Source organism: Bombina bombina, chromosome 3, assembly GCF_027579735.1.
Source record: "Bombina bombina isolate aBomBom1 chromosome 3, aBomBom1.pri, whole genome shotgun sequence".
Lineage (NCBI taxonomy): Eukaryota > Metazoa > Chordata > Amphibia > Anura > Bombinatoridae > Bombina > Bombina bombina.
In genome coordinates this window covers 465041158-465063589 of record NC_069501.1, presented here as the reverse complement: position 1 = coordinate 465063589, position 22432 = coordinate 465041158, and the positions used below count along the sequence as shown (strand labels likewise).

At 39.5% G+C, this 22432-nt stretch overlaps 1 protein-coding gene across 1 annotated transcript in view; it reads left to right on the top strand.

The window, feature by feature from the left end:
* The window catches only part of OPTC (opticin), a 67696-nt gene extending 46923 nt beyond the window's left edge, over positions 1–20773 (top strand). Inside the window, 1 exon segment of the mRNA XM_053704695.1 lies at positions 19633–20773. Within this exon segment, the coding sequence (XP_053560670.1) occupies positions 19633–19800 (168 nt within the window). The 3' untranslated portion in view covers positions 19801–20773.
* The last annotated feature ends 1659 nt before the right edge of the window (positions 20774–22432 follow it).

Here is a 22432-nt window from a genome sequence, read left to right as displayed (position 1 = left end):
TCCGTACATCAGGTTTTCCACTCATATTACAAGCTGAAAGTAAATGCGATCGATTGAGCGCAATAGTGATTCACACTAGAATGATTACCCCGTCCCTCAGAGCTCTGGTTAAAGGGACACTGTACCGAAATTTTTCTTTTTGTGATTAAGATAGAGCATGCAATTTGAAGCAACTTTCTAAAGTACTCCTATTATCAAATTTTCTTCATTCTCTTAGTATGTTTATTTGAAAAGCAAGAATTTAAGTTTAGATGCCGGCCCATTTTTGGGTGAACAACCTGGGTTGTCCTTGCCTGATTGGGCCAGCAACCAATAAACAATTGCTGTCCATGGTTCTGAACCACAAATTTGCTGGCTCCTCAGCTTAGATGCCTTCTTTTTCAAATAAAGATATCAAGGGAACGAAGAAAAATTGATAATAGAAGTAAATTAGAAAGTTGCTTAAAATTGCAATGCTCTATATGAATCCACAAAAGAAAAATTTGGGTACAGTGTCCTTTTAACTGTTTCGTGAAACATAAAAGTTGCACAAAACACATAAAAAATGAATTGCAAAGTACAGTTACACACATAATAACACCATCTAATAAAATTATTATAAAAAAAATATGTATTTACAGACAAAAATTCTGGAGTACACTGTTCCTTTATAGAGACCTTTTTTTAGAGCAGCTTTCTCTTTCTATATTCCCATCATTAAAATGCTACATATCTTACAAAAAATGTACCTATCTTTGCTGACTTTTGTTCAGAGGCTGCCTCTAGAGTAAGGCTTTAGACAAAATTCCAATATGAGGCTACTCTTGTGCTTACTTTTTATTGCCCAATAAACATATCTCTATACTGTATACCTGGTTGTGTACAACAAGACTGTTCACTCTTTTTTTTCTTTATTTATATCATTTATGTTCTGGAGTTCCATTGCATCAAATCTCTCAATAAAATAATAATAATAACGGGGAGAGATATGAAACAGAGAAAGAAAAATAGGGAGAGAAAGAGAGAGCTTGAAGAGAGACAGGAGAAAGAGGAGGGAGAGAAAAAGTGAAATGAGCGAGTGGGAGGGAGAGTAGCAGAAAGAAAAAGAACAAAGAAAGAGGAGGGAGAGGAAAGAGAAAGAGTGAAGGAGAGATAAGAAAGGGAAAAAAGATGAGAGTGGACATAGAATACAGAGTGTCTAGAGAAGGAGAGATACTGAATACAGGGTGGATAAAGATGGGAGGTAGAGAGAGAGTAGAAGACATAAAGAGGCCAATTTATTAAATGTCGGATGGACATCATCCGTTGTAGCCGATCATGTTCGCCTGACATTGCATATGCTGTCGGCATTTATCATTGCACAAGCATTTCTGGTTAAATGCTTGTGCAATGCCGCCCCTTACACATTCGGGTGCAATCGGCCGCTAGCAGGGGGTGTCAATCATCATGATTGCGGCCCGCCATCTCAGAGGTGGCGGACGGTTAAGGAGCAAGCGGTCTTTAAGACCGATACTTCTTAACTCTGATTCCGGCAATCCAGAAGGCTCGCACAGAATAAGCAGCAATTGAGGGCTTCATAAATCGGCCCATAGAGTAGGGATATCAGGGGAAGAGAGGCGGGAGAGCAAAACAGGGAGGGGAGAGAGGACAGCAAGAAAAGACAGCTGAGTTCAGACGAGAAAATGGAATGAGCAGGGAGAAAAAAGAGGAGGAGACAGTAGAAAAGGGAGAACACGAGGAAAGGAGGGATAGAGATAATTGAGAAAGAGAGATGAGAGAGGAAAAAATTAGAGCGTTCAAAGGAATGGGATAGAGAAGGGTGTAAGAGAAAAGAAGGAGGGAGAAAAGTCAAGAGGGGAGAGATGGAATAGTAAGAAGGGAGTAAAAAAAATGGGTAGAGAAAGCAGCAGAATAGAGAGGAGGATAGAGAAGAGGAGGAGAGAGAGAAGAGGGACAAATAGAAAAGAGTAGAGGGAGAGCAGAGAGTAAAAATGAGAGAGTGTTAAGAGAGTGAGAGAGAGGGGGAAAGAGAGAAATCTAAGAAATGTGACTTGCAGCTTTTCACCTTTAGTTGCAAAGGGGTTAAAAAATGAAAACCAGACTAATTAGTGTAGCCTCACTGCCCCCCTTAACATATTTATTAATGCCTGGGTCCTCCTGTCTTCTGATTCGCTGAGGCTGACAGCATTTTTGTATGGCAGGAAGGGAGAACCTTTATGTGACAGCCAGAGAACTTATGTTTGTGTCTGGGAGGGTGACACTCATATGTTGCTTTCAGGATGACCTACAGTTGTAATTACAATGATTCAACCCCCATTCCAAATCAGGTTTATTGTCAAAATGTACAGACTTTCAGCTGTTTGCAATGAACAAATCAAACAAAAGCAACTGAAATAGCTCAACACAACGAATGCTTCAAGTTGTTTCCCCAAATTCAACTGAAAATGCAACTTTTAATGAATTCTGCAGTCTCAAAATTATTCAACCCCCTGAATAGAATCCCTCACAACAGCACAAATATGCAAAACAGGTGTTGTCTCAAGCACACCTGATGCAACTAATCAAGGGCTTCATTAGTTGCACCAGGTTTGCTTGAGTTAGACCGCATAAAATACCTGAACTGACTAAGGGTTTGTTGAGTGTCACGTTTGACTTTATGTTAGAAATATGGTCCAAAAAGTTAAGAGGAGAGATAATCGCCCTTCACAAACAATGAACAGGATACAAAAAGATAGCAAAGGCACTGAATGTTCCTAGCAACACCGTTGGAAGCATAGTTAGCAATTTTACAGTTGAAGGAACAGTGGTTACACTACCTGGACTGGGCAGAAAAAGGAAGCTATCAATGGCTGCAATCAGATTTCTGAGAAGGTAGGTTGACAAAACCTCTAGAGTGACTGCAAAAGACCTGCAGCAAGACTTGGTGGCAACAGGCACCGAGGTTTCAGTTTGCACAGTAAGGCGCATACTAAACGCAGAAGGTTTCACAGACGTATACTACCACTGACCCAAAAGCACAAGAAAAGTCGGCTACAATAAAATTATATTAATAAGTCACCTGACTTAAACCCATAAAAAATCTCTGGTGGTATTTGAAGAAGGAGGTTGCAGCACGCAAACCCAAGAATATTACAGAACTGGAGGCCATTGCTCATGAGGAATAGGCTAAGATCCCTCAGGAACGCTGCCAGAAGCTGGTTTCTGGCTCAGTATCTCGTTTGCAACAGGTTATAACAGCAAAAGGGTGCTTTACTAAGTACTAAAGATGTTAGCCATGAAGGGGTTGAATAATTTTGAAACTGCAAAATTCATTAAAAGTTGCATTTTTAGTTAAATTTGGGGAAACCACTTGAAACATTCGTTGTATTTAGCTATTTCAATTGCTTTTGTTTGATTTGTTCATTGCAAACAGCTGAAAGTCTGTAAATTTTGACAATAAACCTGATTTGCCATTGGGGTTGAATAATTTTGATTACAACTGTATGCTTTTTAAATATATTATTGAATAATGTGAATCTTTTCATTTTTACTATACCCCTGAGTGCAAGGCTTTTGTTTGTGTTCATGGTTAGAATATCTAGCTAATACTGGAGGCAGTTGGTGGGGACTGGGCCTATACTACCAAAACAAACTGTCCCCAGGACAAAACAAAAAGTACTCATTTTTTCCTATGTCCCTGGCTGAGGCCCTATCATGAGTGAGGCCTTAGGCAGTCGCCTATTTGGCCTAAAACTAGAGCCGCCTATGCTTTTGTTGTTATACGGAGCACCCTTTCTGTGTTACAATCACTGAGTCAGTTATTTGTATATTACAGAATGAGTGGAAGTGATGCATTATTAAAGGAATATTTAATACACTGAGATTGTTTTATAAAATGTTTAATTATGCATAGTAAAAGAACATTGCAATATGATTTCATTATTTATTTTGTCCCCCTTTCCTGCATTTTAAAAGTGGAAGTGCAGACACCAGACTTAACACTGCTATATACTAGGCATGTGCCTTTGTTACATACCGATTGTAAATTTGTTACCGAAACACTGATATTCATTTTGTTTTCACAATACGAATAACCGAATGAACGCATCACGCAATTTAAAGAAAACAAATAAATACTGACGAAATTCTGCAGTATGAATTTTTTTTCCTTTAAATTACCTTAGGGCTTAAAAATACTTAGAAAGTTTACCCCAATGAAGGGGAGACCCCCAACAACACACGTAAAAAACACTTATGCAGTGAAAGGTAATGCTGCGTGCCGTTGACACGACTATAATAGCCACACACAATTTCCAAATGTAAATTTCAAAGCTGTCCTTATTTCACCTTTATGAAAAAGGACTTACCCTCTCTTCACGGCCTTCCTAGTGCCCACTGGGTGGAGAGCCGTTCAGGAGACCTTCCTCCTAGGCTCTACTGCGGATCGCCGTCCTTCAGCTTGGAGCGAGCTCCCACAAGCAAGCAGCCACAGACACGCTGCATTGGCGTCCGCCCAAACACTCAGGGCTCTGCAAAGTGACGTCACAAGACGCGGCCGACTTGTGAGGGGGAAACTGATGCCAAGCAGGACACCTCCAAATGGAAAGACAGCGCTGGCATCTGGAATGTGCGGCCAACCTTCACCTCCTTAGATAGGTAGGAATTATTACAGGTTGAGCTGAACCTTAGAAGAGTTTGCAAAATATGATAATATTTTGAAGAAAACAATTGCAGAAACTAGAACACTGCTAATAGAGGTTAAACATAACAAGTACCTAAGGGATCAGTCAGACTATGATAACAACCAAATTTTTGTATGGAAAAGAAAAAAAAGAAGGCCGGCGAACTTACAATAAGACTAGAGGCAGAGGTAGGGGCAGAGGACATAGTAATAATAGTAATAAAAATACCAGGAGTGCTTTTAACACCGACTACAATGAAAAGGATTCTGCTAATAAAAAGGTGACTTTCTCTGAAAGTGAGGCTGAATCTTACGATGAGAGTTCAGCGTCAGGTGGGGAAGAGACAGGTGTTAGATCTTTCCCTTTGGCAACTAATGCAGAGGAGGAACAAGTGGTGAGCCCTAAGACAAAAACGAAAGAAATTATGCCCATTCTTAAAACACAACAGAGAATAGTAGGCTCTAAATATACTACAGAGAATGCACAAGGAAGTCATAGGGACCTTCCCAGCATGAATCAGGAAGAAAGATTAGGTTTGGAACAGGTTTTTTCCCTCCCCCATACCAAACCGGAAGGAGGGGGTCGAGGGAGAGGAGGTCCAGAGGGGCATTCAGGCCAGAACAGGTACCCAACTCGAAGATGGAGATTCAGAAGCAAATACCAGTGAATAATAATGTCATAAATTTGTCACATTATACACTCACGGAAATGGAATTAAAAGTGTTGAATTTAGGTTTGGGTTTTGTTCCCTCACAAAGCTTCAACCTTTTCAACACTTTAATAGATCTAAATAAACTAATCAGAGGATTAACTTTGAAAAAAAAATTTTATAACAAAAACATTGAGGAAATTGAACATCCAAGTGGGGTGGAACATTACAATAGGACAGCTACAGCTAATGCAGCATCATTTTCTGAGGCAGGCGATATTGCCATATTAGATGATTTGTGGCAGGAAGGAACAGTGGCCTAGATTTGGAGTTTGGCGGTAGCCGTGAAAACCAGCGTTAGAGGCTCCTAACGCTGGTTTTAGGCTACCGCCGGTATTTGGAGTCACTCAAAATAGGGTCTAACGCTCACTTTTCAGCCGCAACTTTTCCATACCGCAGATCCCCTTACGTAAATTGCGTATCCTATCTTTTCAATGGGATTTTTATAACTCCGGTATTTAGAGTCGTTTCTAAAGTGAGCGTTAGACATCTAAAGACAAAACTCCAGCCGCAGGAAAAAAGTCAGTAGTTAAGAGCTTTCTGGGCTAACGGTTTATATAGCTCTTAACTACTGTACTCTAAAGTACACTAACAGCCATAAACTACCTATGTACCCCTAAACCGAGGTCCCCCCACATCGCCGACACTCTAAAAAAAATTTTTAACCCCTAATCTGCCGACTGCCACCTACGTTATCCTTATGTACCCCTAATCTGCTGCCCCTAACACCGCCGACCCCTGTATTATATTTATTAACCCCTAATCTGTCCCCCTCAACGTCGCCTCCATCTGCCTACACTTATTAACCCCTAATCTGCCGACCGCAAAGCGCCGCCACCTACGTTATCCTTATGTACCCCTAATCTGCTGCCCCTAACACCGCCGACCCCTATATTATATTTATTAACCCATAATCTGTCCCCCTCAACGTCGCCTCCACCTGCCTACACTTATTAACCCCTAATCTGCCGACCGCAAAGCGCCGCCACCTACGTTATCCTTATGTACCCCTAATCTGCTGCCCCTAACACCGCCGACCCCTATATTATATTTATTAACCCCTAATCTGCCCCCCTCAACGTCGCCTCCACCTGCCTACACTTATTAACCCCTAATCTGCCGACCGGACCTGAGCGCTACTATAATAAAGTTATTACAATAAAATTATATTAATAAGTCACCTGACTTAAACCCATAAAAAATCTCTGGTGGGATTTGAAGAAGGAGTTTGCAGCACGCAAAAACAAGAATATTACAGAACTGGAGGTCATTGCTCATGAGGAATAGGCTAAGATCCCTCAGGAACGCTGCCAGAAGCTGGTTTCTGGCTCAGTATCTCGTTTGCAACAGGTTATAACAGCAAAAGGGTGCTTTACTAAGTACTAAAGATGTTAGCCATGAAGGGGTTGAATAATTTTGAAACTGCAAATTCTAATAAATGTATTAACCCCTAAAGCTAATTCTAACCCTAATACTAACACCCCCCTAAGTTAAATATAATTTAAATCTAACGAAATTAATTAACTCTTATTAAATAAATTATTCCTATTTAAAGCTAAATACTTACCTGTAAAATAAATCCTAATATAGCTACAATATAAATTATAATTATATTATAGCTATTTTAGGATTAATATTTATTTTACAGGTAACTTTGTATTTATTTTAACCAGGTACAATAGTTATTAAATAGTTAAGAACTATTTAATAGCTAAAATAGTTAAAATAATTACAAACTTACCTGTAAAAGAAATCCTAACCTAAGTTACAAATAAACCTAACACTAGACTATCAATAAATTAATTAAATAAACTACCTACAATTACCTACAATTAACCTAACACTACACTATCAATAAATTAATTAAATACAATTGCTACAAATAAATACAATTAAATAAACTAGCTAAAGTACAAAAAATAAAAAAGAACTAAGTTACAAAAAATAAAAAAATATTTACAAACATAAGAAAAATATTACAACAATTTTAAACTAATTACACCTACTCTAAGACCCCTAATAAAATAACAAAGCCCCCCAAAATAAAAAATGCCCTACCCTATTCTAAATTACTAAAGTTCAAAGCTCTTTTACCTTACCAGCCCTGAACAGGGCCCTTTGCGGGGCATGCCCCAAGAAATACAGCTCTTTTGCCTGTAAAAAAAAACATACAATATCCCCCCCCAACATTACAACCCACCACCCACATACCCCTAATCTAACCCAAACCCCCCTTAAATAAACCTAACACTAAGCCCCTGAAGATCTTCCTACCTTATCTTCACCATACCAGGTTCACCGATCCGTCCTGAAGAGCTCCTCCGATGTCCTGATCCAAGCCCAAGCGGGGGGCTGAAGAGGTCCATGATCCAGCTGAAGTCTTCATCCAAGAGGGGCAGAAGAGGTCTTCCATCCGATTGAAGTCTTCATCCAAGCGGCATCCATCCGGAGCGAAGCGGCAGCATCCTGAAGAGGCTCCTAACGCTGGTTTTAGGCTACCGCCGGTATTTGGAGTCACTCAAAATAGGGTCTAACGCTCACTTTTCAGCCGCGACTTTTCCATACCGCAGATCCCCTTACGTAAATTGCGTATCCTATCTTTTCAATGGGATTTTTATAACTCCGGTATTTAGAGTCGTTTCTGAAGTGAGCGTTAGACATCTAAAGACAAAACTCCAGCCGCAGGAAAAAAGTCAGTAGTTAAGAGCTTTCTGGGCTAACGCCGGTTTATATAGATCTTAACTACTGTACTCTAAAGTACACTAACACCCATAAACTACCTATGTACCCCTAAACCGAGGTCCCCCCACATCGCCGACACTCGAAAAAAATTTTTTAACCCCTAATCTGCCGACTGCCACCTACGTTATCCTTATGTACCCCTAATCTGCTGCCCCTAACACCGCCGACCCCTGTATTATATTTATTAACCCCTAATCTGTCCCCCTCAACGTCGCCTCCACCTGCCTACACTTATTAACCCCTAATCTGCCGACCGCAAAGCGCCGCCACCTACGTTATCCTTATGTACCCCTAATCTGCTGCCCCTAACACCGCCGACCCCTATATTATATTTATTAACCCATAATCTGTCCCCCTCAACGTCGCCTCCACCTGCCTACACTTATTAACCCCTAATCTGCCGACCGCAAAGCGCCGCCACCTACGTTATCCTTATGTACCCCTAATCTGCTGCCCCTAACACCGCCGACCCCTATATTATATTTATTAACCCCTAATCTGCCCCCCTCAACGTCGCCTCCACCTGCCTACACTTATTAACCCCTAATCTGCCGACCGGACCTGAGCGCTACTATAATAAAGTTATTAACCCCTAATCCGCCTCACTAACCCTATCATAAATAGTATTAACCCCTAATCTGCCCTCCCTAACATCGCCGACACCTAACTTCAATTATTAACCCCTAATCTGCCGACCGAATCTCGCCGCTATTCTAATAAATGTATTAACCCCTAAAGCTAATTCTAACCCTAATACTAACACCCCCCTAAGTTAAATATAATTTAAATCTAACGAAATTAATTAACTCTTATTAAATAAATTATTCCTATTTAAAGCTAAATACTTACCTGTAAAATAAATCCTAATATAGCTACAATATAAATTATAATTATATTATAGCTATTTTAGGATTAATATTTATTTTACAGGTAGCTTTGTATTTATTTTAACCAGGTACAATAGTTATTAAATAGTTAAGAACTATTTAATAGCTAAAATAGTTAAAATAATTACAAACTTACCTGTAAAAGAAATCCTAACCTAAGTTACAAATAAACCTAACACTAGACTATCAATAAATTAATTAAATAAACTACCTACAATTACCTACAATTAACCTAACACTACACTATCAATAAATTAATTAAATACAATTGCTACAAATAAATACAATTAAATAAACTAGCTAAAGTACAAAAAATAAAAAAGAACTAAGTTACAAAAAATAAAAAAATATTTACAAACATAAGAAAAATATTACAACAATTTTAAACTAATTACACCTACTCTAAGACCCCTAATAAAATAACAAAGCCCCCCAAAATAAAAAATGCCCTACCCTATTCTAAATTACTAAAGTTCAAAGCTCTTTTACCTTACCAGCCCTGAACAGGGCCCTTTGCGGGGCATGCCCCAAGAAATACAGCTCTTTTGCCTGTAAAAAAAAACATACAATATCCCCCCCCAACATTACAACCCACCACCCACATACCCCTAATCTAACCCAAACCCCCCTTAAATAAACCTAACACTAAGCCCCTGAAGATCTTCCTACCTTATCTTCACCATACCAGGTTCACAGATCCGTCCTGAAGAGCTCCTCCGATGTCCTGATCCAAGCCCAAGCGGGGGGCTGAAGAGGTCCATGATCCAGCTGAAGTCTTCATCCAAGAGGGGCAGAAGAGGTCTTCCATCCGATTGAAGTCTTCATCCAAGCGGCATCCATCCGGAGCGAAGCAGCAGCATCCTGAAGACCTCCACCGCGGAACATCCATCCTGGCCGACGACTGAACGACGAATGACGGTTCCTTTAAATGACGTCATCCAAGATGGCGTCCCTCGAATTCCGATTGGCTGATAGGATTCTATCAGCCAATCGGAATTAAGGTAGGAAAATTCTGATTGGCTAATGGAATCAGCCAATCAGAATCAAGTTCAATCCGATTGGCTGATCCGATCAGCCAATCAGATTGAGCTCGCATTCTATTGGCTGTTCCGATCAGCCAATAGAATGCAAGCTCAATCTGATTGGCTGATTGGATCAGCCAATCGGATTGAACTTGATTCTGATTGGCTGATTCCATCAGCCAATCAGAATATTCCTACCTTAATTCCGATTGGCTGATAGAATCCTATCAGCCAATCGGAATTCGAGGGACGCCATCTTGGATGACGTCATTTAAAGGAACCGTCATTCGTCGTTCAGTCGTCGGCCAGGATGGATGTTCCGCGGTGGAGGTCTTCAGGATGCTGCCGCTTCGCTCCGGATGGATGCCGCTTGGATGAAGACTTCAATCGGATGGAAGACCTCTTCTGCCCCGCTTGGATGAAGACTTCAGCCGGATCATGGACCTCTTCAGCCCCCCGCTTGGGCTTGGATCAGGACATCGGAGGAGCTCTTCAGGACGGATCGGTGAACCTGGTATGGTGAAGATAAGGTAGGAAGATCTTCAGGGGCTTAGTGTTAGGTTTATTTAAGGGGGGTTTGGGTTAGATTAGGGGTATGTGGGTGGTGGGTTGTAATGTTGGGGGGGGGGGGTATTGTATGTTTTTTTTTACAGGCAAAAGAGCTGTATTTCTTGGGGCATGCCCCGCAAAGGGCCCTGTTCAGGGCTGGTAAGGTAAAAGAGCTTTGAACTTTAGTAATTTAGAATAGGGTAGGGCATTTTTTTATTTTGGGGGGCTTTGTTATTTTATTAGGGGGCTTAGAGTAGGTGTAATTAGTTTAAAATTGTTGTAATATTTTTCTTATGTTTGTAAATATTTTTTTATTTTTTGTAACTTAGTTCTTTTTTATTTTTTGTACTTTAGCTAGTTTATTTAATTGTATTTATTTGTAGCAATTGTATTTAATTAATTTATTGATAGTGTAGTGTTAGGTTAATTGTAGGTAATTGTAGGTAGTTTATTTAATTAATTTATTGATAGTCTAGTGTTAGGTTTATTTGTAACTTAGGTTAGGATTTCTTTTACAGGTAAATTTGTAATTATTTTAACTATTTTAGCTATTAAATACTTCTTAACTATTTAATAGCTATTGTACATGGTTAAAATAAATACAAAGTTACCTGTAAAATAAATATTAATCCTAAAATAGCTATAATATAATTATAATTTATATTGTAGCTATATTAGGATTTATTTTACAGGTAAGTATTTTGCTTTAAATAGGAATAATTTATTTAATAAGAGTTAATTAATTTCGTTAGATTTAAATTATATTTAACTTAGGAGGGTGTTAGTATTAGGGTTAGACTTAGCTTTAGGGGTTAATACATTTATTAGAATAGCGGCGAGATTCGGTCGGCAGATTAGGGGTTAATAATTGAAGTTAGGTGTCGGCGATGTTAGGGAGGGCAGATTAGGGGTTAATACTATTTATGATAGGGTTAGTGATGCGGATTAGGGGTTAATAACTTTATTATAGTAGCGCTCAGGTCTGGTCGGCAGATTAGGGGTTAATAAGTGTAGGCAGGTGGAGGCGACGTTGTGGGGGGCAGATTAGGGGTTAATAAATATAATATAGGGGTCGGCGATGTTAGGGCAGCAGATTAGGGGTACATAGGGATAATGTAAGTAGCAGCGGTTTACGGAGCGGCAGATTAGGGGTTAATAATAATATGCAGGGGTCAGCGATAGCGGGGGCGGCAGATTAGGGGTTAATAAGTGTAAGGTTAGGGGTGTTTAGACTCGGGGTACATGTTAGAGTGTTAAGTGCAGACGTAGGAAGGGTTACCGCATAGCAAACAATGGGGCTGCGTTAGGAGCTGAACGCGGCTTTTTTGCAGGTGTTTGGGTTTTTTTCAGCTCAAACAGCCCCATTGTTTCCTATGGGGGAATCGTGCACAAGCACGTTTTTGAGGCTGGCCGCGTCCGTAAGCAACTCTGGTATCGAGAGTTGAAGCTGCGTTAAAAATGCTCTACGCTCCTTTTTTGGAGCCTAACGCAGCCTTTATGTGGACTCTCAATACCAGAGTTATTTTTATGGTGCGGCCAGAAAAAAGCCGGCGTTAGTTTTTCGGGTCGTTACCGACAAAACTCCAAATCTAGGCCAGTGGAAGGACATCCAGTACCGGCAAATACACCAAAATTTAAAGAGGAATCCAGATTTTACCCCATACAGTGCAGGGGTAACATTTTGGAAACCTTTCAGGCACGGGTTGAAAGGGATCTGACGTCACTACATCAGACCACCCAATCAGGACAGCACAATTTAAATGCTAAGGAAAGAAAGGCTTTGATGAAATTACAAAAGAACAAAGACCTGGTAATTAGGAATGCTGATAAGGGTGGTTCTGTTGTGGTGATGTCTAGATCCCAGTTTATTGCCGAAGCAGAGAGGCAATTGGGAAATGAGAAATTCTATCAGAAATTAGGTGGTGATCCCACTATTAGGTTTAGAAGAGAACTGGCACAAATTTTGGACGATGGCAAGGAATTGGGGATTTTAGATGAGTCTACTTGTGACTTCCTCCTAGTGGAAAATCCAGTGATGCCAATTTTCAATCACTTGCTTAAAGTTCACAAGTCCTTGGAGGGAGTCACAGGTAGACCCATTGTAAGTGGCATTGGGTCACTACTAGAGAGAACCTCCCAGTGGTTGGATAGTATACTGCAGCCATTGGTGAGTGGTCTAGCTAGTTTCCTCCAGGACACCACTCATGTACTAAATCCGATTAAAGATTTGGACTGGGAGGCTTCGGATGTGTGGCTTACCATCGATGTCAGGGCCTTATATACTTCAATACCCCACGACAAAGGTCTAGAGGCTGTTAAATTATTCTTGCATAGAACAGGATATATGGATGAGTATGTGCAATATGTATTGAGGATACTCAGGTTTCTATTGACGCACAATTTTTTCACTTTCGAGGGGGTTTTCTACCTCCAGAGATGCGGGACAGCTATGGGTGCAAAATTTGCACCCTCTTTTGCCAACCTATACATGGGTTGGTGGGAGCTGTCCCGCATCTATGGAGGTGGGAACCCCTTTCGACAGTACATCCGTTTTTATAAACGTTACATAGATGATCTGCTCCTGGTGTGGGGAGGTACTGAAGAAAGGGCAATGGAATTTGTAACCTGGATTAATACCAATGATATAGGGTTAGAGTTCACTTTTGAACTTAATAAGTCCAGAATTAATTTTTTGGACCTAACCCTGATCGGTATACCAAATGTAGGAATTGAAACTGAGGTTTATAGAAAACCGATCACAGGTAATACTCTTCTCCACGACAGGAGCAGTCATCCCGAGCAAGTATTTAGGTCTATAGCAAAGGGACAGTTTTCTAGATTGAAGAGGAATTGCAGTAACTCTCAGGTCTATGAGATGCATGCACGCCAACTAACAGAACGCCTTATCAATAGAGGCTATAATCAACATATAGTAGCAAAAACAAGACAGGAAGTTGCTATTATTGATAGAGGGACCTAACTAGAGAAATCAGCATGTAGGAAACCTGCTAATCAAGGGAAAATTTTCTTCACTACTGATTATAGTACTCAGTACCATCAAATTTGCCATATAGTACAGAAGAATTTCAGACTATTGGCAGCAGATGCAGCTTTGGAAGATACGGTAAAAAAGGGATGTAAATGTTCCTTTAGAAAAGGAGTTTCTTTAGGTAACATTTAGCACCTATACAGCTTAAAACAAGACAAATGAGGGATTCAAGCTCTTGGCTACGTTTCAAGGGAGTGTTTCGATGTAATAATCATTCCTGTAAGGCGTGTGAACATGTGATTACAGGTGAAGGCTTCAAAAGTGAAGTAACGAATAAATCATATCGACACAATAGGTGTATGAACTGCAGAAGCAAGTACACCATCTATCTAGCAGGTTGTGAAGTTTGTCACCGACCATATGTAGGTATGACATCCAGAGAAACACGTGTACGAATTAGGGAACATCTTTCGGATATTAAGACGGGTGTCCTGACTACCCCCCTGGTGCAGCACTTCAATTTGGTCCATAATAAACAAGCAGAGAGCTTTAAATGGACCATTATAGAAGTGGTTAATACCAATCAAAGAGGAGGGGATAGAGATCAGGCACTAGGGAAACGTGAGGTCTTTTGTATATTTCATCTTCAAACTAGATATCCAAAGGGGTTGAATTCTTCCTATGACCTCATCAATTTTTGGAAGTAAATATTTTACTTTTATGTTACACTGAAAAGGATGACTTGAAGTTTTTCATTGTATATATTTTAAATACTAATTTTCAATCTTTGAAGATACAGTTAATTTTCGTATAATTTAGGACTTAGGTTGATAAATTGTCATATTATATGTCATGATACTAACATTTATAGAGCAGGCTACAGTGTATTGATATGATATCATACTAAGGCCTAGATTTGGAGTTCGGCGGTAGCCGTCAAAACCAGTGTTAGAGGCTCCTAACGCTGGTTTTGGCCGCCCGCTGGTATTTGGAGACAGTGATTAAAGGGTCTAACGCTCACTTTTCAGCCGCGACTTTTCCATACCGCAGATCCCCCTACGCCATTTGCGTAGCCTATCTTTTCAATGGGATCTTTCTAACGCTGGTATTTAGAGTCGTTTCTGAAGTGAGCGCTAGAGCTCTAACGACAAAAACTCCAGCCGCCTGAAAATAGCAGGAGTTAAGAGCTTTTCTGGCTAACGCCGGTTCATAAACCGAGGTCCCCCCACATCGCCGCCACTCGATTAAAATTTTTAACCCCTAATCTGCCGACCGCCACCTACGTTATACTTATGTACCCCTAATCTGCTGCCCCTAACACCGCCGACCCCTATATTATATTTATTAACCCCTAACTTGCCCCCCACAATGTCGCCGCCAGCTACTTAAAATAATTAACCCCTAATCTTCCGACCGCAAAGCGCCGCCACCTACGTTATCCCTATGTACCCCTAATCTGCTACCCCTAACACCGCCGACCCCTATATTATATTTATTAACCCCTAATCTGCCCCCCACAACGTCGCCGACACCTGCCTACACTTATTAACTCCTAATCTGCCGAGCGGACCTGAGCGCTACTATAATAAAGTTATTAACCCCTAATCCGCCTCACTAACCCTATCATAAATAGTATTAACCCCTAATCTGCCCTCCCTAACATCGCCGACACCTACCTTCAATTATTAACCCCTAATCTTCCGATCGGAGCTCACCGCTATTCTAATAAATGGATTAACCCCTAAAGCTAAGTCTAACCCTAACACTAACACCCCCCTAAGTTAAATATAATTTTTATATAACGAAATAAATTAACTCTTATTAAATAAATGATTCCTATTTAAAGCTAAATACTTACCTGTAAAATAAATCCTAATATAGCTACAATATAAATTATAATTATATTATAGCTATTTTAGGATTAATATTTATTTTACAGGCAACTTTGTAATTATTTTAACCAGGTACAATAGCTATTAAATAGTTAAGAACTATTTAATAGTTACCTAGTTAAAATAATAACAAATTTACCTGTAAAATAAATCCTAACCTAAGATATAATTAAACCTAACACTACCCTATCAATAAAATAATTAAATAAACTACCTACAATTACCTACAATTAACCTAACACTACACTATCAATAAATTAATTAAACACAATTCCTACAAATAAATACAATTAAATAAACTAGCTAAAGTACAAAAAATAAAAAAGAACTAAGTTACAGAAAATAAAAAAATATTTACAAACATAAGAAAAATATTACAACAATTTTAAACTAATTACACCTACTCTAAGCCCCCTAATAAAATAACAAAGCCCCCCAAAATAAAAAATTCCCTACCCTATTCTAAATTAAAAAAGTTACAAGCTCTTTTACCTTACCAGCCCTGAACAGGGCCCTTTGCGGGGCATGCCCCAAGAAGTTCAGCTCTTTTGCCTGTAAAAAAAAAACATACAATACCCCCCCCCCCAACATTACAACCCACCACCCACATACCCCTAATCTAACCCAAACCCCCCTTAAATAAACCTAACACTAATCCCCTGAAGATCTTCCTACCTTGTCTTCACCATCCAGGTATCACCGATCCGTCCTGGCTCCAAGATCTTCATCCAACCCAAGCGGGGGTTGGCGATCCATAATCCGGTGCTGAAGAGGTCCAGAAGAGGCTCCAAAGTCTTCCTCCTATCCGGCAAGAAGAGGACATCCGGACCGGCAAACATCTTCTCCAAGCGGCATCTTCGATCTTCTTCCATCCGGAGCGAAGCGGCAGGATCCTGAAGACCTCCAGCGCGGAACATCCATCCGGACCGACGACTGAACGACGAATGACTGTTCCTTTAAGGGACGTCATCCAAGATGGCGTCCCTCGAATTCCGATTGGCTGATAGGATTCTATCAGCCAATCGGAATTAAGGTAAGAATTTTCTGATTGGCTGATGGAATCAGCCAATCAGAATCTAGTTCAATCCGATTGGCCGATCCAATCAGCCAATCAGATTGAGCTCGCATTCTTCCATCCGCATTCTCCGGATGGAAGAAGATCGAAGATGCCGCTTGGAGAAGATGTTTGCCGGTCCGGATGTCCTCTTCTTGCCGGATAGGAGGAAGACTTTGGAGCCTCTTCTGGACCTCTTCAGCACCGGATTATGGATCGCCAACCCCCGCTTGGGTTGGATGAAGATCTTGGAGCCAGGACGGATCGGTGATACCTGGATGGTGAAGACAAGGTAGGAAGATCTTCAGGGGATTAGTGTTAGGTTTATTTAAGGGGGGTTTGGGTTAGATTAGGGGTATGTGGGTGGTGGGTTGTAATGTTGGGGGGGGTATTGTATGTTTTTTTTTACAGGCAAAAGAGCTGAACTTCTTGGGGCATGCCCCGCAAAGGGCCCTGTTCAGGGCTGGTAAGGTAAAAGAGCTTGTAACTTTTTTAATTTAGAATAGGGTAGGGAATTTTTTATTTTGGGGGGCTTTGTTATTTTATTAGGGGGCTTAGAGTAGGTGTAATTAGTTTAAAATTGTTGTAATATTTTTCTTATGTTTGTAAATATTTTTTTATTTTCTGTAACTTAGTTCTTTTTTATTTTTTGTACTTTAGCTAGTTTATTTAATTGTATTTATTTGTAGGAATTGTGTTTAATTAATTTATTGATAGTGTAGTGTTAGGTTAATTGTAGGTAATTGTAGGTAGTTTATTTAATTATTTTATTGATAGGGTAGTGTTAGGTTTAATTATATCTTAGGTTAGGATTTATTTTACAGGTAAATTTGTTATTATTTTAACTAGGTAACTATTAAATAGTTCTTAACTATTTAATAGCTATTGTACCTGGTTAAAATAATTACAAAGTTGCCTGTAAAATAAATATTAATCCTAAAATAGCTATAATATAATTATAATTTATATTGTAGCTATATTAGGATTTATTTTACAGGTAAGTATTTAGCTTTAAATAGGAATCATTTATTTAATAAGAGTTAATTTATTTCGTTATATAAAAATTATATTTAACTTAGGGGGGTGTTAGTGTTAGGGTTAGACTTAGCTTTAGGGGTTAATCCATTTATTAGAATAGCGGTGAGCTCCGATCGGAAGATTAGGGGTTAATAATTGAAGGTAGGTGTCGGCGATGTTAGGGAGGGCAGATTAGGGGTTAATACTATTTATGATAGGGTTAGTGAGGCGGATTAGGGGTTAATAACTTTATTATAGTAGCGCTCAGGTCCGGTCGGCAGATTAGGGGTTAATAAGTGTAGGCAGGTGGAGGCGACGTTGTGGGGGGCAGATTAGGGGTTAATAAATATAATATAGGGGTCGGCGGTGTTAGGGGTAGCAGATTAGGGGTACATAGGGATAACGTAGGTGGCGGCGCTTTGCGGTCGGAAGATTAGGGGTTAATTATTTTAAGTAGCTGGCGGCGATGTTGTGGGGGGCAGGTTAGGGGTTAATAAATATAATATAGGGGTCGGCGATGTTAGGGCAGCAGATTAGGGGTACATAGGGATAACGTAGGTTGCGGCGGTTTACGGAGCGGCAGATTAGGGGTTTAAAAAAATATGCAGGGGTCAGCGATAGCGGGGGCGGCAGATTAGGGGTTAATAAGTGTAAGGTTAGGGGTGTTTAGACTCGGGGTACATGTTAGGGTGTTAGGTGCAGACGTAGGAAGTGTTTCCCCATAGGAAACAATGGGGCTGCGTTAGGAGCTGAACGCTGCTTTTTTGCAGGTGTTAGGTTTTTTTTCAGCTCAAACTGCCCCATTGTTTCCTATGGGGGAATCGTGCACGAGCACGTTTTTGAGGCCGGCCGCGTCCGTAAGCAACTCTGGTATCGAGAGTTGCATTTGCGGTAAAAATGCTCTACGCTCCTTTTTTGGAGCCTAACGCAGCATTTGATTAAACTCTCGATACCAGAGTTAAATTTATGGTGCGGCCAGAAAAAAGCCCGCGGAGCGTTAACAGCCCTTTTACCGCCGAACTCCAAATCTAGGCCTAAGTTAGATAGACTGCTGGAAGGTTGGTTATGTATCACTAATAAGGCCATAAGGTGTGTAATGTATAATGAAGTATGTATTACTTAAAACAGCACCTTTAATTTAAATTGAAAATTTCTGTATAAATGTAAATATGGAAAAATGGAGGAAAAACAATTATTTTGTGAAATTAAGAATTTAAATATGTTGTTGCAACCAATGTATTAATGTTTCAGTGTGACATGTAAATTGCCAATGTTAATATGTTTAGCTAAATTCAAAGAGTAAGGCCAATTAAGCCTATTGTTTATATAGCTAAGCTAGACAGCAATGAAACAGTTAATTTCAAACATGTAACCCCAGCCAATTAAATGGTTTTACACCTCTTAAATAGCCCTTAAGTGAGAAGGTGGATAGGAAGCTATGAGTACGGCAGCTAAGCCGAAACGCGTAAGCTTGCACTGAGGTCATGTGTTTGTCTTATGTACATGTACCGCTTTTAAAGGATTATTAAAGCATTGAAGTTTTACTGCAGGTTCCGGACTTTGTATTTTTTCCAACTTAAAAATACTTGCCTATAGCGCGCTTGAGAGCCGTGCTAATGCCGCCACTTCTTTACAGAGCCCAGGACCACGCTTTTTACCTGTAGCAAAAAAAATATTTCCATTCATTTCACAAAAACAAATGTCATTTTTCCATGCATATTCAGTACTTATTATGTTTAATACAAAACAAATACTGAATAGCACAGCATCCTAATATTCAGGAAACGAATGAGTCTGAATATTCGGCACGTATTATTCGGCTGAACTGAATTTTTCGCCCGTGCACACCTCTACTATATATGCAGTCAGTTACTGAGTTATAGCTGTCCCTGATTGGCATAAGCAGAAATGGAAACCTAAATTGCAACATGGCGACTCCCATTATTTTAGGGACGCTGAGACTTTACACTTATATTTTTAAATATTTAAAAAAACATAATATTTTTAAACACATCTGAATATTATTCTCAGGCTAATCTTTGATATGAATATATAATTCTATCTAATATTTATTTAGAGTTTAATTTCCCTTTATGGGATTAAAAGTATTTCTTTATTTTTTTCCTCACAGAATAACAATGTTCAGATAATGAACAAGGAAACGTTCTGTGACAGCCAGGATCGCACCTTTATTCGGCGGACACTAGAAGATATACGCCTGGATGGAAATCCCATAATCCTCAGCAACTTTGCTGAGAGCTTCTTCTGTCTTCCCCGTCTTCCTATTGGTCAATATTAATGATCAGCATAATTATCTCTTGCTATCAGCTATCTTGAAATTAATTATACAGCCTGATAATGAGGTCACTGAATACAGTTTATGGGGTTTCCATTGCTTTGCTTTTGAATTACCCACCACACACAATGGGCTAGATTATGAATGGAGCGCAATATCCCGCTTACGCTGGTATTACAAGTGTGGCGCAATGCGAATGCAACCTCGCATTCGCATTGTCCAGAAACCAAGTGCTCACGCAGCGTTGGGCAGCAATAAATAAATAAATATATACAGGTATGTATATGCTTATAAACATATTGATTTATGTGTTTATATGTGTATATACACATATAAACACATACAAAATCTATGTATATAAGCATATACATACTGTATATATTTATAGTGAAAACACAGTTCCCCATTGACCTCTATGTAAAGGCACTTTAGGTGTCGTTTTTATTCAAACACAGCACATTCTCTAACTTTAACCTCTTATAACTGCTTTGTGCAGATTTTTTTTTTTATTTTTTTTTTTAAAAAAAGATGCTCATATTTATTTTTTATTAAGGGGCAATTGGGCAACTTTTTATATTTAACCAGAGGTCTGATCTCTGGTTAATTGCGCTTAACGCAAAGTGAAACCGCAAGCTTGAGCGAGCATTAACCAGCCACTTGTAATGGCTGGTTATTTAACGTGCGCTCGTAAATGAGCAAATTTGTCCCTTTATAGGAGCACATTAAAATAGCGCTCCACTTGTAATCTGGCCCAATATGAATTGTAAGACTATAAAATTAAAAAAAATAACATATTGTTATGTGGGTTTATACCTTCATTTTAATGTAAACTGCACGCTGCAGACTTAGCCTTTGTTAGATTAAAGGGTATAGGACAAAGGATTTTATTTTTTTGTAAGATATCTGTTCTATTAAACAAAATGTGTGAATGAACTAATCATTTTTGCAGTGGCCTTTAATAAAAGAGATGACAAAATGTAAGTGTGAATTTTATGTATGATTTGCCAATCTGGGGAACGGCCCCTGTTTTGAGGCTCTGTCCCTCCTACCTATCTTACTGTTTAATTTTCATACAGTGAAACCCAGAATTCCCAGCTTTTTGTCTCATACCAAGGATTTAAAATGTTGGAAGGTACGGATCATTGAATGGCAAATATCTTAATTATCTCATTAAATTATTTAAATGTTCCACATAACTTTTAGAATAACATATTTCAATGTATTAGGGAAGGACTCAACAATTGGGTTTGCCTGGACATGACCTTATTATTTGGCCTAAAAGTTTGGAGATGGGTGGGAACATGGGTGAGAGCAGACATTATAAGCCAGTAAGCATTTGTCCACACCTTATCCTACAACAAAAGGACTACTACCTGCACAGTGCATCCCTATTTACTCATCTAACATCAAGGGGTTAACCATTAAATGCACTCCAAACCCACAAGTGGTCTTTCACTGGCATAATGGATTGAACTTCTCATTCATTGTATGGTGAAATGCACACAGGTCAAAATCACCTTCTAGTCCTTACTCCCCAATCTATATGCTGTTTCTTATATAACACTAAGACACAAAACCTACAATGGAGTACCTGTTGCTGCACCTAATAAAGAGGCCCTTTCATGCATCCATAGCAGCCACTCAAGCACAAACTGCTAAACAAGTCCTAATACCTCTTGTAAGCTCATTAGGTAGTTGGACAAAACAAAGCCTACACTAACTGGAGAATACTGTGCTATTGTCCACTAGCTGCCAAAGAGAAGGTTGGTGAAGGATATTTTTAACAGCCACCTGAGGAGCAGCCCTGCTACAATGTACTCAGCTTCAGGAGGAATATTCTTCACACCTGGTACATGAAGGGCCACAAAGTAAATATTTTGCTTATGAAACCAAAGCACCAGGTGTCAAAGATAGTGCACCAATAAAGTAGAGAAGGGTGATAAATGGTTAATGGCATAGACAACACTGATGTTGTTATAACAATAGAGTTACTACTAGGGAAAACGCTTGAGCAAGATGAGTTTCTTGTGAGGCCTAGCATGACCCACCATGGGGGGCCAAGTTAAAGGACTCTCCTCCCCTTCCTAATATGCTCCATAAACAAAAGTGCAGTTTCTGTGAAGATATTCAAAGATTAATTACACTCAGATTTCCTGTGATATAGGTAGTTTGTGCTAACATTTACCATAAAACATATCTTCTTAGTGAACCTGATTCTTGTAAATAATCCCCTGACATTTCAGTGAATCCCCTTAGCTTTTTAAACACTCCGCCTATGGCTAAAGCTCTACCAGCTAAACAGAGGAGGCCAAGAAGTGACTATCAGCCATAAGCAGATTTTAGTGTGCTGAGGCAGCCATCCATTGCATCTTTTCCAAAGGTAGCCTGCATAAAATGTTCATGGTGTCACTCTCTGTTCCCAAAATGTAAGGTAATTGAATGGCCCCTGAGTTTTATCTTCCATCAGAAGCACCCCAAACTCTGGCATCAATGAACTTATAACCCCCTATAAAACTGCATAGACCTAGGCTCACCTACTAGTAGTCTTAAAAGTAAGCTAAATATTAACTACCTGAATATAAAGCTACTGCCTGATGCAAAACTTAGTTAATAGTCTTAACATATGCACAGGAGA